The sequence below is a fragment of the Coregonus clupeaformis genome, chromosome 15 (genome assembly GCF_020615455.1).
Source record: "Coregonus clupeaformis isolate EN_2021a chromosome 15, ASM2061545v1, whole genome shotgun sequence".
Lineage (NCBI taxonomy): Eukaryota > Metazoa > Chordata > Actinopteri > Salmoniformes > Salmonidae > Coregonus > Coregonus clupeaformis.
In genome coordinates this window covers 6011447-6032988 of record NC_059206.1, presented here as the reverse complement: position 1 = coordinate 6032988, position 21542 = coordinate 6011447, and the positions used below count along the sequence as shown (strand labels likewise).

General features: G+C 42.3%; 4 protein-coding genes across 9 annotated transcripts in view; 2 read left to right on the top strand and 2 right to left on the bottom strand.

The window, feature by feature from the left end:
* The window catches only part of sptan1 (spectrin alpha, non-erythrocytic 1), a 49651-nt gene extending 49037 nt beyond the window's left edge, over nt 1-614 (top strand). For all 6 annotated transcript variants that reach the window (XM_041897597.2, XM_045224971.1, XM_041897601.1 and 3 more), the window contains one exon: nt 198-614. In XM_041897597.2, coding sequence (XP_041753531.1) covers nt 198-323 — 126 coding nt within the window. In that variant the 3' untranslated portion in view covers nt 324-614. The remainder of the gene's footprint in view (nt 1-197) is intronic.
* dync2i2 (dynein 2 intermediate chain 2) lies at nt 615-5065 on the bottom strand. The gene is made up of 9 exons (XM_041897602.1): nt 4811-5065; nt 3999-4259; nt 3595-3704; nt 3329-3486; nt 3097-3206; nt 2577-2744; nt 2102-2334; nt 1401-1558; nt 615-1102 (listed from the first exon to the last, which is right to left on the bottom strand). The coding sequence occupies exons 1-9, from the start codon at nt 4886-4888 to the stop codon at nt 864-866; spliced, it is 1515 nt and encodes a 504-aa protein (XP_041753536.1). The 5' UTR covers nt 4889-5065; the 3' UTR covers nt 615-863.
* Nucleotides 5066-5659: 594 nt separating this feature from the next.
* On the bottom strand, nt 5660-9514 carry LOC121582071 (protein SET). Its single transcript, XM_041897604.2, has 8 exons — nt 9300-9514; nt 8315-8372; nt 8076-8218; nt 7786-7889; nt 7596-7709; nt 7268-7438; nt 6734-6862; nt 5660-6573 (listed from the first exon to the last, which is right to left on the bottom strand). The coding sequence occupies exons 1-8, from the start codon at nt 9367-9369 to the stop codon at nt 6553-6555; spliced, it is 810 nt and encodes a 269-aa protein (XP_041753538.1). The 5' UTR covers nt 9370-9514; the 3' UTR covers nt 5660-6552.
* Nucleotides 9515-9648: 134 nt separating this feature from the next.
* Nucleotides 9649-18353, top strand: uap1l1 (UDP-N-acetylglucosamine pyrophosphorylase 1, like 1). Its single transcript, XM_041897603.2, has 9 exons — nt 9649-10317; nt 13470-13674; nt 13922-14097; nt 14584-14756; nt 14948-15141; nt 15460-15600; nt 15966-16151; nt 17444-17501; nt 18042-18353. Exons 1-9 carry the CDS (start codon nt 10032-10034, stop codon nt 18129-18131), a joined length of 1509 nt encoding a protein of 502 aa, XP_041753537.2. The 5' UTR covers nt 9649-10031; the 3' UTR covers nt 18132-18353.
* Nucleotides 18354-21542: the final 3189 nt, after the last annotated feature.

The window sequence follows — 21542 nt, the reverse complement described above, 5'->3', positions numbered from 1 at the left end:
CCTTCCCTCGTCCACTTTCTGGCTCTGTCACAGTGCTTATGGAAAAGAGACTATTAAATAGGACCAGAATTATGAATATGAGCTTCAGCCATAAGTTGCACATTTATAAATGTCTCTTAAATAACTTAAGAGGTTTTATAAGATTTTTTGTTTTTCTGAGATAAAATAACTTACCATCTCTTCTCCTCTTCATTCAGAATCTGTCCAAGGAACAGGCAGACTACTGCATCTCGCACATGAAGCCCTACCTAGACAGCAAGGGCCGGGAAATGCCCTCGGCCTTCGACTTTGTCGAATTCACCCGCTCGCTTTTCGTCAACTGATCCCTTGCCTGCCAGTGACCAATCGGGATGCGTTTGCCGCACACACACACACACAAAAACACAACTGAAACTGCATGAGTCTGACACTAGAATACTCCATAGTTATCAGTATCTATCTATAGCTATATATCTCACTCTTTGTGCTTCACTGACGGTAGCCTAGTGGATCTGTCTGCATTTGAATGTTTTAGTGCTTTCGCTGGATTTAAGAACCTGTATTGATGGTATGCTGTAACATCACAATAAGGACTGCAGTGTGATTTAATAAACGCTACTGGTTAGAACTGGAAATGTGTTTTCTGTGCCTTTATTACAACATGAATCCACTCTTATGTTTTATTTCAGTACAAAAACAAACAATGAAGGCCTTAATAACCAGTCTTCAGTACCTACTGAGTAATATTTGACGTTTCACCATCTCAAAAGGATACAAATCTAAAATACTATGGCACAAAAACAAAAACCCACGTTCTTCTACCTATATACATCCACAGCCCTGTTATTCTTTAACTTCATTGGCCCTCTCCTTCCTGCCTCGTCTCACTCTGCCACCTCATTGGCTAGTTGCTCCAGCTTGGCGGTCTCTCGGGGCCCCTGTTCCGTCAGCTCCGTGCTCAGGTGCCATATGTTGACGGAGCCGTCGGCATTGCCCACCGCTAGGAGGTCTTTCCGTCTGGAGTTGAACTCCAGGCAGTAGACTGGTTGGCCACCCGTCAGCTGGTCTATGGTGGCTGCTGGTCTCAGTGACTTCCTGCCCAGATCAAATATCTGCACCAGACCTGGGAAGAGAGAAGGTTATGGGCTTTTAAACTTGGCTGTTTAGTGAAAAACTAAAAGTTAATTGAACTGGTGAGTTAACTTTACATCAAGATGTGCCATTGTTTTTAGCAGTTAGGGCCTGATTCAGACTTGATAAGTAGACTTAACATGGACTTAAGTGAACATTTTTGGATGTTGACTTATCGCAAGTCTGAATAGGGCCCTTTATGATTTTCAATATATTAACTCTGGCTCAAGTCAGACTATTTATAGCGATGTTCTATGAACCAATTGAGAATGAGCTGAAATGGAGCATACCTTGTCCTGTGGCAGCGGCAAAGAGAAGGGGCCTCGTTGGCGACCAGCGTACCCCGAACACATAGGAGTCGGACACCCGCAGCGAGAGCAGAGGATCGGGCTGCAGCAGAGAGTGGAGGTGGGCCAGGCCGTCGGTCCCCACACTGACAAACAGGTTCCTTAGACACGAAATGGGAGACAACTAGATAATAACTTTGATTCATTGACAGAATGATATGGTACCATAAAGCATTTTACAAATGTTTTACAGCTGCAGAGTTCAAAGCTTATTTTGAGATCCATTACGAGATGCGAGTTAGCTACACGCTTCCAAATGTACTATAGGAACAGGGCAAACTGTAACAAACAACAAGTAAACATGAATAGCACTGGTTCGTTCCAGGGTTTTGGCATCAAAACAGTATAACGACTAAGAGGTTCGAGTAAAGGAATGTTCAGTTTTCTTATTTTTGTAAATCTTAAATCATAGTCTCAAGCATTCGGTCTGGATAATTTTCACTAAAACCACCTTCAGACCTGACCTGAACCATGGGGAACATCTCAATTGCATACTCCTCCCATCCTCTCTCCTCGACTCCTTCTCAAAACCCATTGTAGGTCAGAGGGGAGGGACCTCTGGTTTCTCATCCAATGGGTTTTGAGAAGGAGACGAGGATGTGAGGAGTATGCCATTGCGACCTTCCCACCCACGTGTCGCTCACCTGTGGAAAGGGGAGCAGTGCAAAGAGTGGATGGGGCCACCTCGGGGGCTGAAGGAGAACTGGGCTGGGGCACGCAGCGTCACACTCTCTCCATCGGGGGGCGCTGCCGCCAGCGTCTGGGCTGAGAAGGAGCACTTGAGGACCAGGCCGCTTTCAGAGCCCACCAGGAATGTATCCAAGTCCCAGGGGGACAGGGCCAGGGAGGTGACCCCCACATTGCTGCTCCCTCTGCCCTGTAGCAGGCAGGCAGGTAGGTACCGTTACAAGAACAACTTCAGAAGGAGAGTATTTTTGGAAGGTTTAAGAAAACAATGTCTATAGATAAATGTCTATAAACATTCATACAGTTTTGTAAATAACACAATCATATTTCATCTATTTATCACACATTTTCATGTAAAATCGAAATAAATTTTCACGGTTTATAAATCACAACGTTGGCATACCACGTTGGCCCCTGTATCCCGAGTCTCACCTTGCTCAGTGCACTGTTGTGAGGAACCTGCTGTCTGACGAGGGCAAAGCCGGCACTGAGCACCAGCCTCCCCTCGTCTGAGTCCACTGTCCACAGCAGCACCCTGCCCCCAGAGCCAGCACTCAGCACCACCATCTCCCCTCGCCTTGGTCCGGGGACCCAGGCTACCTGAAAACACACTTGTTCAGACCTGTGTCCTGTTTATTATGGCTTGCTACTGAAAACGTGTGTTTCTTATTGGACAAGTCCAGGTAGTCCCTCACAGTTTCAATCCCTTGTCTTCTGTTTGGTGCCTAATGAATACGACCCTGGTATCAAAATCTTACTGTCGTCATCTCATAAAGATTATCTCACCACTATGTGATATTCATGTAGTTTATTAATAATATACAAGGGACCTACAGTACATAGGGACTGTGTATAAATTACACCATGAGAATAACCAATACTAGATAAAGCATTTACCATCGGTTAACATGTGTATTTTAGTGCCATAGGAGACAGTATGAGATGTCTATACCTGGTAGACTGGCTCCCGGTGAGTGTCGGTCGACATTCCTGTTTGCGCCAAAATGAGGTCCTGTGTCCTGTTCGTGTCCCAGACCACTACCTCTCCACTGTAAAGACCTCCTGTGGCGTTGGGTGGATGGTGAGATAAGTAAGAAGGAGTGTGGTACACAGGACCGTTGTATTTATGTACTGAGATCAGTAGGTGATCAAACCACTGGCAGAAGCAACATGGAAGTGTATACCAGCTATGAGAGAGGGTTGAGAGGGGTGGAAGGACAGAGACATGACAGGCCTGGCCACGTCTATGACCGTGTCTGGTCGTTTGGGGTTCAGGCCTCTGCGGTCCAGATTCCAAGTGCACACACAGGACTTCTCTGTGCTCCAGTCTCCGTCATCAACACTGAGACAGAGAACAGATAGATCACTGTTCACCTCAACTTTTGGCTACACAACTACGATGTTGGCAAATGAATGTGAAGGAAGACTGAAGTCTTGAGTTTGAACATACCGACCGAAGGCGCAGGCGATTACTGAACCTGTGCAACTCCAGGATATGCTGGTAACTTGAAGACCCTTCTCCTGGGCACTGGGGTGCTGGAGACGATGCATGCATGAAACCTACACACAAACACATTTTAGAATTGACAATACAACAGGGGGAAATAAAAATAAAAATATATAGTTTGTCCAATATCAAATAAAATGTTATTTGTCACATGCCCGAATACAACAGCTGTAGACCTTACCATGAAATGCGTCCTTACAAGCCCTTAACCAACAATGCAGTTTTAAGGAAATAAGAGTTAAGAAAATATTTACTAAATAAACGAACGTTTTTCTTTTTTTTGTAACATGAAAATAATGCACACTGTGTGATTAGTTTTGTTAGTGTGTTACTTATACTATTCTCACCGTCTCGTTCTGATCCTCCCAATTCACGTCGAACCCATCAAACGCATGACTCTTGGCGTTATTGGCCAACTCCTTGACAACCATGTCCTCCACTCGATGCAGGAAGTCCCTCAGCCCAGGAGACTCTGGTCGGAGCTCACTTTCAAGGAGGAGTTGGTCTGTGAGGTGGTCTTGTGGATCCGTCTGGGTGCCATTATCTGCATTAAGCAGGGGCTGTATTTCAGCCTCAGCTGTGTGTACGGGCCGGGTCTGACAACCTCTCTGAAAAACCAACAACAGACATAGCCTACTAGGGTTATATTAGGCCTATATAATGTCAAAGCATGCCCATAGCTGGCTTGATTATTGCACAAATAATGTTTCTGACTCCAGTTGACCCAAGTGTGTCAGTAATTCCACCAACTGTTGATGAGAAACCCACTTTTTTGTACCTTGTCAACTAGCTACTAGTATGTTTAGAAATATGTTGGGCTTCACAACAACGCTGAAAATGACACTTTGGACAATGCACGTGGTCAGCCCATCACCAACACTGATCAGTGATGTGCAGACTGTCGCTCCAGACCATCATCGCTAACTAGCTAGCTATTTTGGCTAGCTAAAGAAGGCATCGATTGGCAGATTCAGGAGCTTTAGCAATATTCTCCACTGGTAGTATTCATGTGTCTGATCTTTTCAGGGCCTATAGCCTTGTCATATATAGCCAGGTAGGTAAACGTACACGAAATAGATAGTTAGCTAAACCAATAATCAGCTAGCATGCAATAGCAAAACCTCTGATGCCAGCTAATTAGGTTGTCAACAGAACATACCGACTCCTGTGCCAACTGTTGCGATTTCCTCCACAGCGACTCAACGCCCAAGGCATCCAAAGTTTCATCAGTGAACATGATTACTGTGCCTCATAGACGTACCTGTCTAGCTAGTAGCACATTAATAACATCCCCATACGGCGTTACATATCAGTTAACTTAATTTTATGTATTCAACACAAACAGCCATGTTTAGAGATGGATTTACTTCCGTTTATTGCTGCTTCCTTGGAAACACCTCGACGATGGAACCAATCCGGGGGGGTTCTAAGCGCCATGCGCATTACCTCTGAAAAGGGTCGTCATTTTGGCCCTGTTCGAATACTTTTACAATGCACCCTTCCTTGAAGTAATCGCTGATCTGATTGGTGAAATCAATAGCAAAGACGATAACTTATGTTTGGCACGATAAACGCGTGACAAGTAGTGGCACGCAGTCTAGAGCTGACCTGGTGCAAGAATTTTAACAAGAGTCACAATGTCTGGGCCAAGTTATATTATTTATTTCTCAAACATTTGTGGTAGAATTCTCGCCTGCCAAGCAGGGGAAGGGCGTGATTTATTTGAAGTATACAAAATGTATTCCTGTGAGTAGACAAGGGCAGTGGTCCTACTGAACATGAACGATCCATCATTCAACCACAGATAGGGTGCTGTATACAAAATATTTGATTAAACAGTTATGGTGATCGACTGAATGGCTGTTGTGACTACAGAACAAGAATGATGACCTTGAAAATCTGTGATCAGTAGAAGTTTCTCTGGACAGTAACAATTATTTCCCCATCAGCCTAACATATATTTTACCCCCACAACACAAATTGTGTCAGTTCAAAAACTACCCCAAACACTTGTGTATACATTTATTGTAACAAAGCAACTTGTACACTTAAATGTTAACGTGAACAGTTTTTCAGTGGAAAAGGTGGAGATCACCAGTATATCCTATGAGATTCTACAGGGTCTTTACTTTCTTTTTAAATAACCTGTTAATTAGCCAAGCTCAAAATTACAAGAGGAATTTTTTTTGGGTTTTGTTTTTATTAAAAATGTAATTTTCAAACCTCACGGGTGTCTGTAAAACATTACAATGAAAAGTCAATCAATGTTGAGTTGTCAAATGCCCACTTACCCCACCAAACCCCATTTAACTGTCTACAATAATAACCATGTCATAACAAGATATCAACCCCAAAACATTTACAATTGCTGACAGGAACAAGCTGGTGCTTTCCGTTAGTACAACACATGACGAAGAAAAAGTGTAAACTCCAGGAGACCCCCCCAAACTCTGCCGTTTTAGAAAATGTGTGTGTGTATATATATTTTTTTTTTAAGTGTCTAGGGATGCTAAGAATAAGTTATCACAGCACCATGGCTTATCTTTATTCAACTCACAAGTTTAACAGAAACCTTATTTATCATACATATAAATTGCTATTCAACTTTCTTTTAGTCTATATAAGATGACGTGCAGAATGCTTGTACTTTCTTTTATTGGTCTTCATGGACATTTCTAGTAGTTTTATGACACGTGAGACGTCAGAGTTTTCTGATGTGGGCCTGGGAATTTACTCGTCTGCAGACATGGTATGGACAGGCGGAAGCATGTGGAACAGGAGACAGAGCACAAAATAATACAAAAATAAAATGAAAACAAAGCTTCTTGCGCCCACGCGTTGAAGGATGAGTAAAAGGAAAGAATGGGAAAAGGTGTAGGTTGGAATATGTCATTTTCGGCCTTAATCATCCTCGCCGTCATCCTGTAGAAGAGAGATACACGTTTACCCCATGCCTGTAAAGACTAACATTTCAGACAAGTGGCAATCTTCCACCACATTAAAAAATATATATATACACAAAGACAGGAAAAGTTGTACAATATTGTGCAAACAAGACTGGAGTGAATTAAATCTACCATACCTCTCCATCTTCCCCTTCTTCCTCATCATCTTCCTCTCCTTCATCCTCATCCCCTTCCTCATCAATGTCCTCCAAGCCCTCTTCCTCATCCTCCTCACCTTCCCCTTCCTCATCATCCATGTCAGGGACCTGGTGGAGTTAAGAGTTCATATGTTATATTAATACGAGTTCCCAGACATAAATGCCAGCAGGAGACGATTTACAGTTTGGAATCTAGGCATCCAGTTGAGATGTCTAGGTGGCTGGATATGGTTCAGTCATGTTCCGTAGAACCATATGGCTATTCAACACACTTCTGAAGTTGTCCCCAAAACACCATTTAGGTGAAATCTGCAAGATATTTTCTATTACAGAGCCACTTTGGTCTAACCCTATGGCCCTAACGCCAGGATATTTTGGATAATTGTAAGAAATATACAGAATACTCTACCTGGCCTACCAAAGTAAGATTAGGTTAACACCAATTATTTTTATTTTTTATTAAGCACCATGGGCAGTCAACAAAGAACTATGGACAATAGCATGGAATCATACCAGGTAGTACTGCAATGGGTTTGGCCAGATGTCGTCCTTAACGACCTCTCCTAGTTCGTCTGCCCCTGCATCGGAGTGATCTGTGAACCAGGTGAAGAAGCTCTCTGGTTCTTCGTGTTGCCTCTTCTTACCCGCTTTGTTCGGCGTTTGGCCGGCACGCTTTGTCAGGTCCTGCGAGCAGGGGGAAAAGCAAAATAATCAAAAAGCAGAGATGCCATGCATTTTGCTTTGGTTTTCTGCAGCATGACATCACAAGACAGCACTTTGACTATATTAAAAACACTTTACTTATAAGATGCCCTGTAAAAATTGAGATGTGTAAACATACCTTTCCAGCCTTCCATTTTATTTCAGTTGACTTTGAAGATGGGTCCCCACTTTCATTCAAGTGAAACTCTTTGGAGAGGATTTTGTTCTCAAAGTATGGGTTCTCATCAAAGTACTGAAAAAACAATATGGTTAATTTATGCATAATTTTGTTTAAAATGCACAATCTAAAATAATATTTAAATACTTACAAAATCTATTCTGTAACCTGACTTGATGTCCTCAAACTCAGTCACCTCCACTCTGGTAAGGTAATGAAGTGCCTCCTCATCCTCCTCACCAAGAAGGGCTGAAACTGACAAGAACAGAATCATAGAAAGTTTGTCACTGGACAAAAGCAGTTTGTATAGCAACACCATAATCAGACTGATACTGATGGACATCGTTTGTCATGTGTAGAATCCCACCGTGTACAATAACTCTTCATTCATCAAGAAAATAACATGAAATAGTAAAATAAGAGCATAATATCTGCACTTACCTTGTGGGTGGTTGACAAATGTTGTGACCCAGAAGTTGGGGATTTTAGCTATGAGTTCTGACCGCTTCTGGAAGAATGGCTGGCGTAACTTATTGTACTTCTGCTCTACTTTTAAAATCTCCTCACTGGCCTGTTCGTTCAATCTAAAGGGAAGAGAATCGTGCAACACAATTTGACGATATTCATACTGTAAAAGGTCAGTCTTGAAAACCACAAAAGTTTCCGGATAATTAGCTCACCTGTCAATTTCATTTTGTACTTCGTCAATGTGTTCAATAGCTTCTTGTTGCTCTTTTACTGAAAGAGATTAAATTAGTGTTAATTTCCTTGAAAGAAAATAATGAAATATTATGTATATGTAGAAAATCTTGCTGATGGTAAAAATAAATACAGGGTAAAGATAACCAACCACCGTAAACACAATGTCTAGTACATGAAGACTTGAGCATTGGGTACACAAGCTAAGCATTCCACCACATTTTGTAGTAACTATTAGCTTTCAAGCCATTAAGACGTAACTAGCTCTCTAGCTAAACGAGCCAAAGTACTCTGATGCAGCTTCCTGCTGTTTCTCAAGGCCGCGTGGTTTGAATGATGTGGCCGCCGCACGCTGGGGACTGATATCGCCCCGGCCTCACCAACAGCTTGTTGGCATTCTGGCCCGACACTACTAGTGTCTTACTAATGCAATATTTTGCAGTTATCTATACATCCGTGCCGACCTTAGTACTGCATTTTGTTCGTTTACAATCGCAAATTACTTCAATGCATGGGTGCAAACCGCGATGGCGGAACAACAATGAATGCTGGGCCTCACGCAAACTTAACTAGCGCATTTTGTTAGTTTACTAACTAACGGGCTATTTTGTAAACAACAACGTTAGTTAACAAAACATGTGTACGGTAGTTAACCTTAAGAAGTTACTATAATTTGGAAATACACGCGAATTCCTCCCAAACCTGCGTGGCACAATGAGCTTGTGCAAGGCACAACATGGCCTCCTCCAACGACGTTGTAGCATAGTTGGCTAGCCAGTTAGCTAGCAAGTTCTGTTCTCACTAGTCCTGTACGAGCCATCAAATGTATCAGTTGGCTAAAGCCTCCTTCAAATAAATACATCGTTTCAGGCTAACTAAAGCTAAACCAAAAGTATACGCCATGGTAACGTTACTGCAATATAAAAACAACTAAATTGCGTTGTACAGGAGGCCGCCATTTCTTACCGGAGGTCTCGTCCGCTCCATCATGATTAGAGTTCTCCTTTCTAACGACTTTCGCCGACGAGGCTGCCATGATTTTCGAACACCGTAGATGTTTGCGTCAGAATATATATTCCCTGTTGTTTAGACGTCTCCTCCGGGAAGAGAAAGGTGAAGTTCCACCTTGAACGGTGGAGTGCAAATAAAGCGTGTGTCGTGAACGAGAGAGGCTTTGCTCATGCACACACACTCCTCTTCTCGCGCTCGCCAGAACGCGCATTCCCCCAAAAATAAAGTAAACTCCTCCCACAACAGAACGATTTCGCCGTGTTGAAATCGAATACTTAAAAAATGCATCCTTCCTTCTTTCCTTGGAGCAATCACATGATTTCCACTTGAAGTAGTGTTTATCCTTCTCCGGGGCTGCAGTTGGATACTGTAGCCTTTGTACAATGTTTGTAATATGGCAAGCCAACCACTGAAAGAAAACCGCATCCCAAACTAACGTTTTTCTTCATATTTTGAGGAATGAGCTGATGTGTGGTTTTGCTTTGCCCAGCCACAGCCAGCAACTCAAATTTCATCACAAGACAGGCTTTGTGTATTTTGCTCTTTCCTCCTGAGTCCTGCACAAGTCACGAGTTCATGACGAAGGGAGTAACAAACTGAAGATAGACCAAGTCAAACTAACCTTTACCACTGCTTTGTAACATGGTATAATTGAACTTGCTTTCTTGTGATTGTTAGGTCGGGGAAATGCTTTCATTTGAGGAAGTAAAGTCTTCTTTAGAACATGCAGGACAGTCTCATATTCTGCAATTTTGGCCCGAACTTTCTGGGGATGACAAAAGCACATTTCTGGTCGAGTTGTCTCAGTTGGACTTGCATGAATTGCGCGAGCACTGTGAACTGGCCGCGGAGTCTGCTAAAGCTGGTCATTCCGCAACAGCCGCTGACCAGGAAATTGAGCCAGTATCTTCAGAATTCATCGGGAGCATTCGGAAGAGTGATCAAACCGCTTTAACTGGCTGGGAAAATGAAGGTAGGCTACTGTATTCTCAATAGGGTACTGTATTCTCGATATGAGAAAAGTAAACACTCAACTAGCTACTTTAAAGGGAAATCAGCAATTTAACAGTAACAAAGTAGTCCCCGCCTCGGGATGGTGCTGGAGAAAATGTAACCTCTCTTAAATTCATAGACAGCGATATGGGATGCAAGGACTGACCATCCACGATATTAAAATTATAGTTGTAAGCATGTTTTGAGGCTATACGGTGTTTTTTATATTATTTTTTTAACAATGTGTAGAAACATTGGAATAGTTAGCCAAGCGTTTAAAGAGCGTTGGGCCAGTAACCGAAAGGTTGCTGGTTCGAGTCCCCGAGCCGATTAGGTGACAAATCTGTTGATGTGCCCTTGAGCATGGCACTTCATCCTAATTCCTCCTGTAATTCGCTCTGGATAAGAGCGTCTGCTAAATGACTAAAATGTAAAGTTAGTAAAACAAGTGTATATTTTTGGGGCTCTGATGGGGTACCACAGTTGAACTAATCTTATGAGGCATTTATAAATTATATTATTCAAGAATCAATGGGTAACGTTAATTATAAATCAAAAATTGTATGTAGTAACTGCAAATTGCCCCTTCAAATAATTAAAATTATTCAATAGTCTATGTGAAAGTCACTCAACTTTGCTTCACTTGGAATTGTCGCGTGACTTGCGTCAAACTTTTATTTTGTATTTTATTTTATTTAACCTTTATTTAACTAGGCAAGTCAGTTGAGAACAAATTCTTATTTACAATGACGGCCTACTAGAGAATTTGAGAAGTAGCTAATGCTCCTGTAACCAAATTGTAACATATATATATATATATATATACAGGTAAAAGTCAGTAAATTAGAATATTTTGAAAAACTTGATTTATTTCAGTAATTGCATTCAAAAGGTGTAACTTGTACATTATATTTATTCATTGCACACAGACTGATGCATTCAAATGTTTATTTCATTTAATTTTGATGATTTGAAGTGGCAACAAATGAAAATCCAAAATTCAGTGTGTCACAAAATTAGAATATTGTGTAAGGGTTACATTTTGAAGACACCTGGTGCCACAAACTAATCAGCTGATTAACTCAAAACACCTGCAAAGGGCTTTAAATGGTCTCTCAGTCCAGTTCTGAAGCCTACACAAACATGGGGAAGACTTCAGATTTGACAGCTGTCCAAAAAGGCGACCATCGACACATTGCACAAGGAGGGAAAGACACAAAAGGTTATTGCAGAAGAGGCTGGCTGTTCTCAGAGCTCTGTGTCCAAACACATTAATAGAGAGGCAAAGGGAAGGAAAAACTGTGGTCAGAAAAAAGTGTACAAGCGATAGGGATCACCGCGCCCTAGTCAAGATTGTGAAAAAAACCCATTCAAAATGTGGGGGAGATTCACAAGGAGTGGACAGCTGCTGGAGTCAGGGCTTCAAGATCCACCACCAAGAGACGCTTTGAAAGACATGGGTTTCAACTGCCGCATACCTCGTGTCAAGCCACTGTTGACCAAGAAACAGCGAAAGCGTCTCACCTGGGCTAAGGAAAAAAAGAGCTGGACTGCTGCTGAGTGGTCTAAAGTCATGTTTTCTGACGAAAGCAAATTTTGCATTTCCTTTGGAAATCGAGGTCCCAGAGTCTGGAGGAAGACAGGAGAGGCACAGGATCCACGTTGCCTGAAGTCTAGTGTAAAGTTTCCACCATCAGTGATGGTTTGGGGTGCCATGTCATCTGCTGGTGTCGGTCCACTCTGTTTCCTGAGATCCAGGGTCAACGCAGCCGTCTACCAGCAAGTTTTAGAGCACTTCATGCTTCCTGCTGCTGACCTGCTCTATGGAGATGGAGATTTCAGGTTCCAACAGGACTTGGCGCCTGCACACAGCGCAAAATCTACCCGTGCCTGGTTTACGGACCATGGTATTTCTGTTCTAAATTGGCCAGCCAACTCCCCTGACCTTAGCCCCATAGAAAATCTGTGGGGTATTGTGAAAAGGAAGATGCAGAATGCCAGACCCAACAACGCAGAAGAGTTGAAGGCCACTATCAGAGCAACCTGGGCTCTCATAACACCTGAGCAGTGCCAGAAACTCATCGACTCCATGCCACGCCGCATTAATGCAGTAATTGAGGCAAAAGGAGCTCCAACCAAGTATTGAGTATTGTACATGCTCATATTTTTCATTTTCATACTTTTCAGTTGGCCAACATTTCTAAAAAATCCCTTTTTTGTATTAGCCTTAAGTAATATTCTAATTTTGTGACACACGGAATTTTGGATTTTCATTTGTTGCCACTTCAAATCATCAAAATTAAATGAAATAAACATTTGAATGCATCAGTCTGTGTGCAATGAATAAATATAATGTACAAGTTACACCTTTTGAATGCAATTACTGAAATAAATCAAGTTTTTCAAAATATTCTAATTTACTGACTTTTACCTGTATATATATATATATAGATACACCTTTATTTTCTGCTAAATCCCACATCCCACTGTAAGCAAGTGTTCTCGCGAGCTTACACGAGATCAGGATCTTCGTACGAGGCTACAAAGATGTGTAGGCTATCATCTGATCTACATTTACATTTTAGTCATTTAGCAGACGCTCTTATCCAGAGCGACTTACAGTTAGTGAGTGCATACATTTTTCATACTGATCATAGCGAATGTAGATTATGTAAATCAACTAGTTATCTAGCTAGCTAGTTTGATGGGTAAATCATTTAAATAACAAGAGAGAAAATAATGAAAACATTTAATAATACAAAAAACTCTCATAGGAGGGCAAAAGGGCAGGTGCTCAGGTACCCTTAGACCTCTGTCTGTGCATGTGCCTGGGTCCCACTGTAATTTGAATGTATGGCAATTACACTTCACTTACATTTTGATCAAGCATAGGTCAGGGATTCCCAAAATTGTATTTTTTGTTATAATGGTAAATTAGGACTGTCAGGCCACTGTAGGTCACCAAAATAGAAGCTACATTACTCTATAAAACCACAGCAAATGCAAATATTGATACTAACACCTGTTTGGTGATTGGTTAATGTCAGTGTCACACTTGTTTCTTTGGTTTGTCTGTGCTCTGTCATGGTCCTGTAATGATCGTTTTTTCCCCTCTGGTATTCCCCTTTACAGGGTTTTTGCAAATCTCCCAGAACAGAGTGGCTGTGCTGCTGTTGGCTGGTGGCCAGGGGACCCGTCTTGGGGTTCCATACCCCAAAGGGATGTACAATGTGGGTCTCCCGAGCAGCAAAACTCTGTATCAAATCCAGGCAGAGCGCATCCGCAAAATACAGGAGCTGGCGAATGCAAAGCATGGATCAAAGTGCACAGTAGCATGGTAAGATCTCATGGCGGTCAATTGACTGCTCTCATTTTATGAGCTGGCAAAATGTCAATTCAATGCAATATGTGCAGAATCAGATGCATTTCCAAACACATGAGCAAAACAAAATAAAAAAACAGTGCTCTTAAACTGCAGATCACACACTACTATATTTGCAAACTCCAAAGTTCTCAATTTGACTGACCGTTCCTTCTCTCTGACATTGGTTTTCCTCTCTGTGCTACTGTTCTGCCATCATCAGGTACATCATGACCAGTGAGTTTACCCTGGATCCCACCAAGAAGTTCTTCCAGGAGAATAAGTACTTTGGTCTGGATCCGTCTGACGTGGTCATGTTCGAGCAAAGGATGATCCCTGCTGTGACCTTTGATGGAAAGGTCATCCTACAGGACAAAGGGAAGATAGCTATGGCCCCAGGTAAGAAAATGGCTGGCAGAGTGGGTTGGCAGATTAAAGTGAAGTTTTTGTTAAAGCAGGAATGTGTAACTTTTGGGGCGACCCGACCAAATTCATATAGAAATCTGAGTTATAGATCTGTCACTCATTGAAAGCAAGTCTAAGAAGCAGTAGTTCATTTCTATGTGCGCTATTTCTATGCTTCCCTTTCTTAAATTTCCGATTTGCGTCTTTTACTTTCGGTTTTGTACACCGGTTTCAAACAGCTGAAAATACAATATTTTTCGTTATGGAAAACATATTTCACAGATGTTTAGATGGTACAATGATTCTCTACACAATGACTGCTTGTTTTGTCACATCAACTGAAATTTGGCTAACTATTAGAATTTTAACAACCAGGAAATGGCAGAGCAATTTCTGCATATTGCATCTTTAATGCAATTTAGTTGATAGGGGCAGTGCATATGAATCCATTTCTCTATTTTCCATCTCGCTAACCTTCAGATGGAAACGGTGGCCTGTACCGAGCTCTGGTGGATAACAAGGTCCTTGAGGACATGGAGAAGAGGGGTGTGGAGTACCTCCACATCTACTGTGTTGACAACATCCTGGTCAAAATGGCCGACCCCATCTTCATTGGTTTCTGCGTGAGTAAAGGAGCAGACTGCGGTGCCAAGGTAAACGAAAGGCAATCATCACAATCACAGTGTAATCATGCAGGCATGTTTTCCTGATCCATACTTGTGGGACTCAGTTATTAGATTATGTACTTGTTATAACTTGGTTATATGCATGTTATTTATATGCACGTTTGGTTCTACGTTCTTAAGATTTCAAATGTTATGACAGTTGACATGACTATTTCCAGGTGGTTGAGAAGACGTACCCAGCAGAGCCAGTGGGCGTAGTCTGCAAGGTAAAGGGAGTGTACCAGGTGGTGGAGTACAGCGAGCTCCGCCCAGAGACGGCCGAGCAGCGAGACCCAGGAGGAGAGCTGGTGTACAGCGCAGGAAACATCTGCAACCACTTCTTCACACGGACCTTCCTCAACGAAGTGGCACAGTGAGTGAGATGAAGAGATGCATACATGTCATGTGCACAACACTTCAGTTAGAATAATAATAAGAAGAAAAATGAACAAAATTCTTGCTGAAAGTAATGGGGCATTGCATTGGTTCAATAAATTAAATGAATACATTAAATTAAATGAACATTAATTACTGGAATGGAATGAGTTTTAATTACATGGACCCCACTCCTGCACAATTTTGCACACTGTCACTGTCTTGTTATATTGCATTGCTGATACGACTGTCTGGGCCAAACAAACTGTTAATCACAAGTTGATAATGTTTTCCATTCATCCGCCTATCTCCTCAGGAAGTTTCAGGGCCAGCTGAAGCAGCACGTGGCACTTAAGAAAGTCCCTTTTGTGGACAGAGAAGGAAACCTGGTGAAACCCACCAAGCCCAATGGGATCAAAATGGAGAAGTTTGTTTTTGATGTCTTTCAGTTTTCAAGGTGAAATTCTAATTTTGTGACTGATTTGCAGTACACAATTTTCCTACAGTTTCCGATATTTTACTGATATTCTACATTTACATTTGAGTCATTTAGCAGACGCTCTTATCCAGAGCGACTTACAGGAGCAATTAGGGTTAAGTGCCTTGCTCAAGGGCACATCGACAGCTTTTTCACCTAGTCGGCTCGGGGATTAGAACCAGCAACCTTTCGGTTACTGGCACAACGCTCTTAACCACTAAGCTACCTGCCGCCCAATTCTAGACAATTTTACTAACGTTACATAATAATCATAAAATGACTGCTTATTTTAAAACAATCACACAAAACACCAAAATGAGACATTTTCCTCCTGACATCGGCAGGAAATTTGTGGCATTTGAGGTTCTGAGAGAGGAAGAATTCTCACCATTGAAAAATGCTGATGGGGCACCTCTGGACACTCCTACCACAGCCAGACGATCCTTACTGGCACAGCACTACCGCTGGGCGATGGCTGCAGGAGCCAGCTTCCTGGATGCCCAAGGGAAGGCCCTAACTCCTAGACCCAGGTGGGAGCGAGCCTTACTCTACATAACATATAGGGATCTCAATGGGGATTGGAGGGTGTGCGTGTACACGTGTGCGCTTATCTCACCAATAAATCACAGTTGGGTTTATAAACTCAGCAAAAAAAGAAACATCCCTTTTTCAGGACCCTGTCTTTCAAAGATAATTCGTAAAAATCCAAATAACTTCATAGATCTTCATTGTAAAGGGTTTGAACACTATTTCCCATACTTGTTCAATGAACCATAAACAATTAATGAACATGCACCTGTGGAACGGTCGTTAAGACACTAATAGCTTACAGACGGTAGGCAATTAAGGTCACAGTTATGAAAATGTACGACACTAAAGAGGCCTTTCTACTGACTCTGAAAAACAACAAAATAAAGATGCCAAAGATGCCAGCACTTTTTGCCAGTCCTGTCTGGTCCAGCGATGGTGGGTTTGTGCCCATAGGTGACGTTGTTGACGGTGATGTCTGGTGAGGACCTGCCTAACAACAGGCCTACAAGCCCTCAGTCCAGCCTCTCTCAGCCTATTGCGGACAGTCTGAGCACTGATGGAGGGATTGTGCGTTCCTGGTGTAACTCGGGCAGTTGTTGTTGTCATCCTGTACCTGTCCCGCAGGTGTGATGTTTGGATGTACCGATCCTGTGCAGGTGTTGTTACACGTGGTCTGCCACTGCAAGGATGATCAGTTGTCTGTCCTGTCTCCCTGTAGCGCTGTCTTAGGCGTTTCACAGTACGGACATTGCAATTTATTGCCCTGGCCACATCTGCAGTCCTCATGCCTCCTTGCAGCATGCCTAAGGCACGTTCACGCAGATGAACAGGGACCCTTGGCATCTTTCTTTTGGTGTTTTTCAGAGTCAGTAGAAAGGCCTCTTTAGTGTCCTACGTTTTCATAACTGTGACCTTAATTGCCTACCGTCTGTAAGCTATTAGTGTCTTAACGACCATTCCACAGGTGCATGTTCATTAATTGTTTATGGTTCATTGTACAAGCCTGGGAAACAGTGTTTAAACCCTTTACAATGAAGATCTGTGAAGTTAATTTGATTTTTACTAATTATCTTTGAAAGACAGGGTCCTGAAAAAGGGACGTTTCTTTTTTTGCTGAGTTTATTTACACGTTAAGTTTGCTGAAACTAAACGCAGTTGACAGTGGGAGGACGTTTCTTTTTTTGCTGAGTTTATAAATTGCAAGCATCCTTCATTTTTTCCAATATGTTGTTCTGTCCAGCACCTGAACCATTGGGATAATGATCTATTTCCTTTTTCACATTCTTGTTAGGGATGAAGACCCACCAGCTGTCTGTGAGATCTCCCCGCTGGTGTCTTTCTTCGGAGAGGTGAGGCCACAACAACAGTTCCTATGTGATGTCACTTCCTGCCCTTATTTTCTGCTATTGGAGTCTCCTAACAATATGACCATTAAAATTTCACCTGCATGGTCCAGTGTTGAGCTTCTCTGTAAGGTTACACTAGATTGAGCAGTTACTTCACCACTCTAATATTGTTAATGTGCACTCATGGCAAATTAGGAAAGTGTTCTGTTTGGGTGGTGGTTATTTTTTATTTTTTACTCTAAATGCACACTTTCAAATAAATCCTTCATTGATGTCAATGGGAGACTTGGACCAGATAAAATTGAGCTAAGTGCGTGGCTCTCAAATTTTAAAAAAATGCCCTGCACATGCACTTATATGAGGGAAATGTCGCTCGAAGTATGGGAGGAGTTAGTGTGAATAGATCATGCAAATCATTACAAGGACACCTATCGCATTATGGTCCCCTCTCACAGACTCCAGTCAGTCTAAACTGCTCTGTCAAGTATGGCAGACTAAAGCTGCTCTCTCCATATCTGCTCTCTCCATGTCTGTCTCCCACAGGGTTTGGAGCAGCTGCTGGGACAGAAGGCCCTGACGACCCCCTTCCTTCTGGATGAGGACAGGGCAAAGGAACTCCTCCAGGCCCAGTAGCTCTACAGTACACTGTTCCCATCAGATGGGCTTACCTCTTGAGCAGTTGGGCCTGTTGATATGAGGTGCTCATTCCTTGGCCGAATTTCAAAATGGAGCCCTTTGTTGCCCCTAATGGCATGTTTCTCATAACCAGGGTTGGATAGATTACTTTCTAAATGTAATCCGTTACTAGTTACCTGTCCAAAATTGTAAATCCGTAACGTAACTTTTGGATTATCCAAAATCAGTACTGTAATCTGATTACTTTGTTACTTTTGGATTACTTTCCCCTTAAAAGAGCCATTAGAAGAAGACAAAAAGCATCCATCAAACGCATTTGGTCTGCCGTCATAGTGGTCTCTGACTTGTGGTCAGACTCGCTCAGGTGGAACAAACTTTAACTTGCGCCTTTTTTCAATGCTTAATTGAATGTAATTGAGAAAAACTGTAAGGTGTCATAATGTATTTTTTTATCTCACAAAAATCCTTTCTGAATTTAAGTAATCCACGAAGTAATCATCTAGTTTTTCTAAAGTATCTGTAATCTGATTACATAATTTTTTTCTGCTAACGTAACTGATTACATGTTATTCCACAACCCTACTCATAACTATCTGGTCCTTTCATATTTTCATGAAGTGCTGAGGTAAAGGGACAAAGGGTCTGTTTGGAATTCGGCACCAGAGCACAAAGATGCATTGGCAATTACAAGGACATTTTTGTATCCACATTTTTGTATCCAAATGTGCTCCTTACAATGTTGTTTAAGTCCCATACTCTTCTATGATCTATTGCTTAAAAGGAATCAAATTAGTCTAGCGCTTTAAGACACATTGTGTTTATCTTCTGATTATACACATTTTAGTTAATTTAATGGACTTAATTTAAACGGGATACACATTTCAATTTGGAAAAGTGAAATGGTCTAAAAGTTCTTCATAAAGCAAAACTCAAGTACTGTAATCATGATAACTTAATACCAAGGAACTAATATAATACATATGATTGTTTTTACTTTTTTATACACTTTGAGGAAATGAATCAACCTTTTTTACCCTGTTTGTATAATGGGTCATGTTAATGATCAAAGCAACTGTGGAAATTATAAAGCGTTTCTATACCCCAGCCTTTGACTGAAATGCATATTTTATTTTATACATTTTTCTTTACCGCTCCTCTTTGGTTGTCAGTAGTTACCACAGCCACAAAGTCCACATTTTACATTTTACATTTACATCATTTAGCAGACGGTCTTATCCAGAGCGACCCACAAATTGGTGCATTCACCTTATGATAGCCAGTGGGACAACCACTTTTTTTTGGGGGGAGGGGGGTAGGGGGAGGGTAGAAGGATTACTTTTATCCCTTAAGCAAGGCACTTAACCCTAATTGCTCATGTAAGTCGCTCTGGATAAGAGCGTCTGCTAAATGACTAAAAAAATGAAAAAGGAAAAATCCTATCCCAGGTATTCCTTAAAGAGGTGGAGTTTCAAGTGTCTCCGGAAGGTGGTGAGTGACTCCGCTGTCCTGGCGTCGTAAGGGAGCTTGTTCCACCATTGGGGTGCCAGAGCAGCGAACAGTTTTGACTGGGCTGAGCGGCAACTGTGCTTCCGCAGAGGTAGGGGGGCCAGCAGGCCAGAGGTGGATGAACGCAATGCCCTCGTTTGGGTGAAGGGACTGATCAGAGCCTGAATGTACGGAGGTGCCGTTCCCCTCACAGCTCCGTAGGCAAGCACCATGGTCTTGTAGCAGATGCGGGCTTCAACTGGAAGCCAGTGGAGTGTGCGGAGGAGCGGGGTGACGTGAGAGAACTTGGGAAGACGGGCTGCAGCGTTCTGGATGAGTTGTAGGGGTTTAATGTTACAGGCAGGGAGCCCAGCCAACAGCGAGTTGCAGTAATCCAGACGGGAGATGACAAGTGCCTGGATTAGGACCTGTGCCGCTTCCTGTGTAAAGTAGGGTCGTACTCTGCGAATGTTGTAGAGCATGAACCTACAGGATCGGGTCACCGCTTTGATGTTAGCGGAGAACGACAGGGTGTTGTCCAGGGTCACGCCAAGGTTCTTTGCACTCTGGGAGGAGGACACAACGGAGTTGTCAACCGTGATGGCGAGATCATGGAGCGGGTAGGGTTTCAAGTGTCTCCGGAAGGTGGTCAGTGACTCCGCTGTCCTGGCGTCGTGGGGGAGCTTGTTCCACCATTGGGGTGCCAGAGCAAAAAATAGCTTTGACTGGGCTGAGCGGGAACTGTGCTTCTGTAGAGGTAGGGGAGCTAGCAGGCCAGAGGTGGATGCGGAGGAGCGGGGTGACATGAGAGAACTTGGGAAGGTCGAACACCAGACGGGCTGCAGCGTTCTGGATAAGTTGTAGGGGTTTAATGGCAAATTGGCTATATTGTAAAGATTCATGAAAACTAAAATAAGCTTTTTGGTCTTAATTTAAGGTTAGGCATTAGGTTAGCAGCGTAGTTAAGGATAGGGTTAAGATTAGGTTTAAAATAAAAATGTAAGAAGATAAATGTGTTTATGACTTTGTGGATGTGGTAACTAGTGACGACACTCTCCTTTGATCATCATAATGCAGTTGAAAATGAGTCAATATTGTCATCTAGTGGTAACTTAATTCAGTTTCCATCCAGTACACTGCATTTTTGTTGCTACGTTCATATGCTACTCGGAAATAGCAACTATCCGACTGAACAAGTCGCATGACCCAGCTGCGCTTCAGCTCATCTAGTTAGTCTGTTGTCTGTCATTATTTTATACCTGCTGCTAAAATGTCGTGCTCTCTCCTCTGGCAACGGCCCACTTGCACTGGCACACACGACACGCACTGCTGGCACACACAGACACGCACTGCTGGTACACACAGACACGCACTGAAGGTTCATTCCGATAATGGCTGATATGTATATGTTTAAGTGATTGATCATATTTAAAAGTAGATACCGCCTATATTCCGCTTTGATTAATCTTTTTTGCCTCAGTGTGTGAATCTGGGCCAGCGATAGGCTACTTTGTTTTATAGAGGAGCTGGTACTCAATTCTCCAAAAATTAGAAGTGCCGGTATTGCGCTGCAGACAGCTCCGGCCCAAGTCAAGCACTGTTATACATTTTCTGACGGCTGTATGCATTACACTGCTTTAATTCACGGGATATATAATATATACATTATTACACTGTATGTAATGCATACCATAACAGTGCCACCAACATGATCAACAAATCAGCCAATTAGGTAGCCGATAAAATAAGCAAATCCTTAATTTTCTTATGCACATTTTTTTCTATGACAGAAACATCCTTATAAATACTGGAAGTAAGGTCCTTATTGGTCCTTTTTATAAGGTAAGAGTAGGATAGTTGTACTAATCTCATAAAGCCACATTCTGTAAATTAGCATTATAAACAATGGAAGTAAGGCCCTTA